This window comes from Phoenix dactylifera, chromosome 4 (genome assembly GCF_009389715.1).
Source record: "Phoenix dactylifera cultivar Barhee BC4 chromosome 4, palm_55x_up_171113_PBpolish2nd_filt_p, whole genome shotgun sequence".
Lineage (NCBI taxonomy): Eukaryota > Viridiplantae > Streptophyta > Magnoliopsida > Arecales > Arecaceae > Phoenix > Phoenix dactylifera.
Genome location: NC_052395.1, coordinates 26,750,510 through 26,759,581, shown reverse-complemented (window position 1 = coordinate 26,759,581; position 9,072 = coordinate 26,750,510). Strand labels below are relative to the sequence as shown.

The 9,072-nt window shown below is 36.6% G+C and overlaps 1 protein-coding gene across 2 annotated transcripts in view; it reads right to left on the bottom strand.

Moving 5' to 3' along the window:
• Window positions 1–264: 264 nt before the first annotated feature.
• Window positions 265–9,072, bottom strand: part of LOC103697510 (valine--tRNA ligase, chloroplastic/mitochondrial 2) — a 57,999-nt gene continuing 49,191 nt past the window's right edge. Inside the window, exons 20-27 of one of the 2 annotated variants that reach the window (XM_039126030.1) lie at window positions 7,521–7,571; window positions 7,333–7,445; window positions 4,243–4,390; window positions 3,261–3,365; window positions 3,044–3,145; window positions 1,478–1,550; window positions 1,211–1,377; window positions 265–905 (exon numbers count right to left, since the gene is read on the bottom strand). In XM_039126030.1, the coding sequence (XP_038981958.1) occupies window positions 777–905; window positions 1,211–1,377; window positions 1,478–1,550; window positions 3,044–3,145; window positions 3,261–3,365; window positions 4,243–4,390; window positions 7,333–7,445; window positions 7,521–7,571 (888 nt within the window). In that variant the 3' untranslated portion in view covers window positions 265–776. Of the gene's footprint in view, window positions 906–1,210; window positions 1,378–1,477; window positions 1,551–2,681; window positions 2,917–3,043; window positions 3,146–3,260; window positions 3,366–4,242; window positions 4,391–7,332; window positions 7,446–7,520; window positions 7,572–9,072 lie in introns of those variants that run through there. The other variant, XM_039126032.1, reaches the window with a different exon arrangement.

Sequence of the window (9,072 nt, the reverse complement as noted above, 5' to 3'; positions counted from 1 at the left end):
TGCCTCATGGAATAACTGTTCCTGGAAGCATCCCTTTGCATGAAAAAGCAAACATTTCAAGTCCGGGCCTAGATGGTGCATCCCCAAGAATTCAAAATTGGGTACTTATAGCACAGGCAGGTCACCCTCCCTTTCTCTCTTTTTGGAAAAAAAAAACAAAAGAAAAAAAAAATTCCATAAGCATAAATTTGACTATTCCCATTTTTTTATTCCTAAACCAAATGCAGCCTTATGGAACAATCCTGAGCTTCAGCATCAACAAAATGAAGTAATACAACCTTTCCATATCTATAAAATTCCTTATGTCTACAGACTTTGTTCTTTTTCCCCCTGCATAAACATTTCCCTACTACAATTATACATATAGATAGATGGCTTTCTGTTCATTCTCTATTATTGTTCACAATAATCAGTAAATGACAAATTCTTGCAATTTTATTTTTGCAAGTTTACAAGCACTTTTGGTGCTTTCTTAAAAAAAATGATGATAGATATTTGAAACAATAGTACTTGTAACTGTACCGAACTGTCACAATGCAAAATTTTTTGAACTACACCTTCAAAACTGAAGAGGGCCTTCCATGGAAGCAAGAAATGGAATAACATGGATCCTCCTGACGACTCCCATTCTTCTGGATACAAAGTAGCTGCTTCACTTTCTGATGTATCCCAATTACAAACCCACATGGGAAGGCAATCAGCAATCAAACTATAGAAGCATAGAATCAACAGCTTCCTTCAGTGAATAAGGATTATATCGAGTTTGACGGCATAAACTATCCCGATACAGGAACTGTTGATTGGAGAAATGCAAGACGGTTCTTGGTGAGCATTAATTTCTCCTCTGCATCACTTACCTTCTCTCTTACCCCACGGACAACCTCCTCAGGTGCCTTCTCTACAAACTGCAGCATAATGTATACTCATGTAATGAGCACATGTGGGTACGCAACATATGAAGGCATGCTTCATAAAAGTGCATATACTCATTTACATGCATTTAGGCATGCATACAAGAACAGACTTAAAAACTCATCTTTGATGACTTCCAAGGAGAAATGGATGTACTCACATAGGTAGAACAGCATGCTTCCATGAGTTCACAAAACAAAAATGTTTTGCTTTAATTGTAATTAAATGACTAGAAAGAAGGTTTAATAATGCATTTCTGGATTAACAAACTGAAAAACAAAACGACAGAGTTATATACCTTAGGGGAATTGAGGCGAGCAACAAGAGCATCATATTCTGATTGCATCTTCGAAAGGCGCTTAGAGAGCCGCTGGACTTCAGCTGATATATCCACCATATCTGCAAGAGGGAGATAAGCCTCCAAACCTTCACCAGCCACAATGTGAACCGATCGTTTTGCATCATCTGATAAGGTTTGCAGCAGAAAAGGTGCAGATGTTTCAGCACCCTAAAGGAATCAGCTCTTGAAAGAAAACGAGCTAGGAGGAGAAACATTCAAACATACCTGGAGGAGATTCTGTGAAATTAATATTGTGTACATCAAGCCTAGATAGTAGAGCCAAGACTTGCTTTTCACTCTGTTAGGAGCAAATATACAGATATCATAATTATCCATAAAGCATATAAATGGTTTAGATTCATGCGAGTGCATGCGTGCTATGAACACGGTACAAATACAAATGATGCCTTTGCCACTACATACATAGCACATCTATAAAGAGAGACAAATGGAAAACATATAATCTCCATGAACATGCAGGTCCATAGAAAAGGTGTATACATTTTTATACAGCAACCATTCAGAGAAACAGATGATATCTTCAGTTATCCAAACATATTCAGGCATACTTATCTATGTACATGAGCATAACCATAACCATGTAGCCTTTTCTCAACTATCTGGGGTTGGCAATCTACATACATGGGCACATGCAGAAAATGGACATCCAAAGCTTGAAGGTAATGATAAGTCGATACGTGTGCATGCCTACTTGCAGAGATACAATCATATAAAGTATTCTGGCACACCAAAACAGACAGATATGAAAAGATCAACATTCAAGTTTCAAAATCCATGAAAAACACTAGAAACAGATTTTTTATTAAAAAAAGTCAATAGTGAAATAACATATATATTTACAACAATTATTGCCGAACCGAATCTGAATCGGATGTTTGGGCCCTACCGAACTGAGATTAACCTGGAACAGTTCAGCAGGTCAGGTCGGTTCGACAATACATTCATCCCCCCTCACCCCGTTTGATGGAACGAAAGGGCTATCTTGTTCATCTTCGATGCTTTGAGTGTCCCCTTTGCCGCTGGATTGTCGTTCGCTTCACCGGTAAGCCTCCCGCCTTCTCTGTCTCTCCTCCCCCCCCCCCCCAACTCCCTTGCATCTACAACGGCTCTCTCCTCAGCTGCTTCTTTGATGCTTCAAAGAGCTAGGGTTTGAGAAACAAGTGATGATTCTCCCCATCTCTCTCCCCCTATCCATGGTGGCTCCCTCCACTGCTGCCACTTCTTCGCCGCCAGGGAGAGATAGGGTTCGAAACAGAGGATTTTTCTCCCCATCTTCTCCCTCGCATCCACAGTGGCCCTCCACCCTGGATTTCTAGCCCTTCCTCTCTCTCCCTCCCTCCCTCTCTCTCGCCTTGCTCTCTCCTTCCCTCCCTCCCTCTCTCTCTTTCTCTCCCTCCTTCCCCCTCTCCCCCTCTCACTCCCTGTTTTTAGTACACCCCAGAATGGCACGATACGGACCAGTACCATATTGAACCAGTGGCTGGCCGGTACAACCTCCGATACCGGTTTAGCGAACTTAATTTATAGAAATGCCTTTAACACAAGTCAGCTATATGGAGACATGTATATCCAGATGCAGACATTCTGGAATAAATGAACAAAGATATATGTAGGGCCAGATGACAACCGCATAATTGCCATGCCTGCAACATGAAAGAGATTTCTACAAATGCTTCTGCTGCCTCAATTAAAATATTTTGCTCAGATCAAGTGCAATTGTTTATCTCACATAGCAAGCACTAAAGATGTTGAAAGCAAGCCAACACTTACTGAGATATAATCAAGGACATCAGCATTTGCAACAATAGAAGCAGATATACGTTTAGCCGGCTCAACAGAATATTCAGCTCGTGCATTCCTGATAGCTCTAGTCTAGGGCACCACGTAAAGGTAAAAAAAACAAGTCACCGATAGAAAAATGGAAAAACTAATTCAAAGGAAAGACATACAACCTTCAAGGTTTAGACTTAAGATTTGGGGAACTTACCAAGGATTGTAAATTCTCAAATCTTTTGATTGATTTGGTATCCCTTGGAAGTGATGATTCAGGCCAGTGAGATACTATAAGAGCTTGCTTTCGATATGGCAATGCCTGCACATAAATCAGATGGCGGTGTCAAGATATACTGAAGGCAGATGTAGAGATTAGGCCTAATGATCTAAAACATCATGACTGGTGATTCTGTCATGGAAAACAGCATCATTTTCAAGAATACGAAAAAAAATAAGGTGCCAAAAATTTAGAACTAGAAACAGAGACATCCTTCTAACCGCTAGCATAGACAAACTTGGACCACTGAAGTAACATTTTATGCACTCAGAATGAATGCATAAGAACCACATTCTTGTTATGCATAAATCAGTAAAGACCTATGTTAAAACTAAGTGCAATAGCATATGGTGCAACATCATATGTTTAGGCTAATAGAGTGCATATAACATAGCTTTCTCTCAGATTTTAGGTCTACAACATCCATCAGATACCATCAACAAATGCCCCGCTATGACACAGATGCAAGGGCACATGCCCATAAACACACATATGAAGATTCAGCATATATGACAAACATCCTCTCATGCATCCGATCCATAACAATATGATAGTTTTGCCTATCCAACAAATCATTCTTAATAAATAAATAGAAATTGAAAAATAAAAGTACAGTCCAATCAAAAATATGGATGATTAGCATAGCACCAGGTAAGTTTTTTTCATGATTCCTTGTTCCAAGGATCTAAGCATGCAATGAGCTTTGGCATGGTAGCTGATAAAGTTTCAGGTTTGAGAATTGAGATAAGATGCATGAGATTCTAATAAAACAGCAGGAAGAAAGATTAAACCAATATTTGAGGGCTGCAGAACGTAAACAAGCATTCAATTCCACAGATCTGGATAACCAATTTCATTGTATATGCTTCAAATATTGACCAACTAGTCCGTCTCATCTGTTTATTACATCGAGCTCTACCTGCCATAATTCTTCAGTGACAAATGGCATGAAAGGATGTAGCAACTTCAGTATGTTTTCAAAAACATACAAAAGAACACCTCGTGCTATAGAAGCAACTGCATGGCTCCCAGAGTGATAGAGGCGAGTTTTGCTAGCCTCAATATACCTAGTAAACAGAAGAAGTAAAACTACTCAGCATAAAGCAGGAAAAAATTGGACAGTATGAAATAAGTCAAAAAAAATGTAGAGTAAGATGAAAAATAACAAGAACGATTAACAGCTTAATTGAGAGGCTAGAAGCCACAATGGAACGAACAAAACTACATTACTTGTTAAAACTGACCCATTCCCGAACATCTTAAGATCTGGGTCAAGTGACTAGTTAATGTGATGATGGAAAGGTCGCTGGAGGATCTGATTTCAAATCCCCTCCTAGTCAATTATTTGTTTAAATTAACACAGTTCTCATCTTGACTTATCTCATGTCTAGGCTAATTTATCCTTCCATGTGCATGGTTCATGCTGCACATGAGAGAAGGTGTCAAGCCTAATATGCATTATTGAACCATTCTCTAAGTTCTTAAACTTTTGTGGTCAAGTGGTTAGTTAACATTACCAAGTAAAAGATGAACTAAAATTAATGTTTGTAATGTGTGCATACCGAAAATAAATACATCAAAATTTACATGACTTAATAGTGAAGAAACATACAATTAATCTAGAGCTATCGATAGAAATTGAAATTTGTAAAACCGAGTATAGAGCAAAAAATAATCATTTTAGAGGGCTGAATCCTATCAGTATGGCAAGCTTGCATGAAAGTATGTTCAAGCCTATGAGTATGAAGCAAAATCATCAATTTAAAGTCAATTATTTATTTAACTAACCTAGTTGTCATCTTGATTTGTTGCATGCCTAGGCTTATTTATCCTTCTATGTGCACAGTTCAGTCTGTGCATGAGAGGTGTCAAGCCTAACATGGTTGAACCATTCCCTAATTTCTTAAACATTGAGGTCAAGTGGTTAGTTAATATTACCAAGTTAAAGATGAATCAATATCGACGTCTGTAAATGTGCATACTGAAAATAAACACTACAAAATGTGCATAATTTAATAGTGAAGAAACATACTAGTAATCTAGAGTTACCAACAGAAATTGAAATTTGTAAAGCCTAGCAAGGAGTATAGAGCAAAATATAATCATTTTAGAGGGCCGCATCCTATTAAGACAACATATCATGGCTTGCATGAACAGATGTTCAAGCTCTATAAACATAAACTACACATATGGTTGAGTAAAATAAGCCAAAAAAAAAAAACATAGTATATTAGACATTTATGTGCTATAATATGCATACAAAGGTTAAAAATAAACAAGGCTGCCAAGAGAAAGAAAGACCATGAGGTAAATACAACTCTCTCAGTGGAAAATGAAGAACGTAAAATAGGAAAAAGAGGAGCAAGTGGAAGAAGCTGCATAAAAGATGGCAAATCTGATAAGTCAAAGATAAGCAGAGATGATGCTTAAGAATACAAGTTAAAGCACTATGAAGTACCAAGGCAACTGATAAACAACATCTACAGCAATGAGATGCTGATGATAAGTCAATAAGCAAGCTGAATGATCTTGAACATGTAAAAGTATGTCCAGCAATCGGTGAAGACCTAAGATACAAAGAGGAGAGTGATCCTCAAAACTTGACCTCCATAAATGTAAAATAGATGCTTAACAGGCTAGCAACAAGATAAAGATGCTGACAAAATCAAGGGAAAGTACCGGATGCAAGGAAGGATTAACAGAGTGGGATCCATGAGACAATTTTTACAAATCAAGAAATCTGCAAAGTGAAAACAATCCTTAATCTGCCTGTTAATTAGATCTTAATGAGCCCTATTTTTCATAACCTAGGATGCAAACTTATTTGAAATCCCGAGTGTATCTATTGTAAATGTGGTTGATCATTAGTATCACTGATAGTGCATCATCCTTAAAAGAAACCATATGATCAAATAGAGCATAGCTAAAAATGTATTATAAATCATTAATCTTAGTTAAATGTCTGTTACAGAACTTTGAACCTAGCATATTATACATAATACTATAACTTCAGAAATACAAAGAAAACATGAATATTTCTTAAAAAAATTACTAGATTCAAAAGCAACTGCAAAACACCAAAGTTTTCTTTCCTTGAAAAGATCTACTATACTCCTCACCAGCCACTCTGAAAGGATTGTCTAATAGATGAAGTGAGCTACACAGCTTAATACTTCTACCCTCACCAAAAAGTTCAAATTTCCACTCAAAACAAATGGTGTTTAAAATGTGATATATAAATCAAATTACCATTGGAAAGTTCATCTGTAGTTTCATTGAAACCATTTCAGAGTGAAAACCAAAATCAAAATTTTCAACAAGGAATTGGATGCTCTAACATGATCAAAACACAACTTTGAAAAGAGTTCAAACAGAAATAAGATAACATATTCTTCAGAAGTTCCTCATTGCTGAAAGCCTTAATTAGATGAGGTCGCTCATATCCTCAACGAAAATTTAAATGATGCCACTTATATCCTCATCATTAAAATGAATGAGGCCACTCGCATACTCAAGCTGCACTACCAGCTGACTAAAGGTCCACTCATATCCTTATCCATAATTCAAATGACACCAATTTTACCACAGAATATTAACACTAATTTCACAAAAGTTCTCAAATGCCACCAGGTAAAATTATCAAAAAGCTTTAAGAAAATTAAGAAGTTATGGTGAAGCTTCTAATAAGAACAGTATTCATTTGGTGTAAGGATGAAAGTTCCAGAGGCGTTTCACACAAAACAATACAACCATTATAGCATTCTTAAATGTCCGCCATGCAGCAGCATATTCCTAATCAGTTACAAGTTTGAAATATACCATTTTATTTCTGTTAATCTCTTTACTATAATCAAATGTGTGGGTTAATGAAACATGATGCAATCAAATCAGAAGAAATCTATAACGTTATCAGTGACCAAAAGAAATGCAGACATAATCAACACTGTCAGAGGGAAGCAATATGACTCCCATAAAATTAACTATTCTTGTACAGAACGAATAATCTTACCAGTCAGCAAAATCACCCCAGAAGAAGTCATAGATTTCTCTACCAGCATCTCCAAAGAAAAACTTGTCGTAGCTTGTGGTGACAATATCAATGAGCTCATGAAGTTTTGAGACCTAGAGTTTAGCATGCTTTTTAATAGATCATAAGAGAACTGGGAAATAAAAAGAAACACATAACAACGAACTTACCACCCAGCATTCTGGTATTGCTAATTTAAGAAGTGATTCCTCTGTATCAAACTGGATGAAACACAGAACTTGGGATTAATAGAGGAACCCAAACTGAATGCAAGAAATTCAATATATATATATATATATATATATAGATAGATAGATAGATAGATAGATAGATAGATAGATATTAAAAGCACATGGCCAATTATCGGGAACATATTGGGTTATGTTTCAATATACTCTTTGCTATATAAATTTTTGACTTACAAATGTATTAAACTAGTTCTTTTTCTTCATCTGTAACTTTTTTGAGTCTAGTGAAATCTAAAAGGATTGCACTTTGCTTATATGAACCAAAGATTGGAGTACTGCCCAGGGACCAGTACAAGACCTCTGATATGCCCTGATTTTAGAGAACCAGGCCTGAACCATCCCATATCGTGCTGTCCTGAGGCATATCAATTAGTACCGGCCTGTACTAAGGCACATCAAATCCATGCTGCTAATACAACTTTTTTATCCCTTTCGCTCTTTTGAACCAATAGATACTGCTCTGGACCACCACATATCAAACCTGTACCAAGGTATGCATTGAACTCTCAGGTGACCTGTATGTATATGTACCTTGACTTTTAAATCCCTGTTATGAGCTTAAGCTACGCAAGAAATTCTCTGGTCACCTTATAGATTTCTACACTCTGTTACCAGCCCAGGAATCCAGCATAAATTTAACAACTGATTCCAGGTCCAGAGCTACTCAGAGAAAATTTTCAGACTTTGATAGATCACACAACAACCCAGCGCTTACACCATATAAGAGGGATGGATAGGCATTATATCTCAAGGACAAAGATACATTTGGAAAGAAGTGATTAAATAGAAGAAAGCATAGATTTGGAAAGCTTTTGCCTGAAGTCCGATAAATGATAAAGACATCTAAGTTCATTCAAGAAAAACTCGAGGTTCACAAATAGCACTGTCAACTTTAAACCTTAACCTGATAATATGCATAATTTAATAGTAATAAACAACAACAACAACAACAATGTGTCTAGAGCTAAATCTTTCTTACCAAAATCAGAATCAGGGAGCCAGCTCAAACAACTAAACTAAATAAATTAAAGCCCTAAATAAGTAATAGACAGCATATACTGTGTCATGTTTCCAGCGGTTAGAGGTAACCAACACTGACAATGTAAGAAAGACGTATTGTGTTACAATGATAGATGAGGCTTAGGGCTGCAATAAGTAGATATCAATGTCCCAATTTCCAGAGCTAAAATTTCCTTAACAATGAAGTAACAAGGTTAATTTTCTAAGAAAACTACGGAATGAGAGGTTAATAGTTAACCTAAGATTTATGCATCTAAGTATGTCAGGGATGTGAAGCTTGAACTAAAGAAAAAAGGAATTTGAGGGCTGATCAAATGGATAGAAGCAAAGAATAAAATAAGTAAAAGAGATGAATCTAACAGAGATTTAAAATTCCAGAACTTAATGTTTATGTCGGTGACAGAAAGGAATAAGAATATAGACAACTAACTAGGAATAAGGGGCGTTCCTAAAC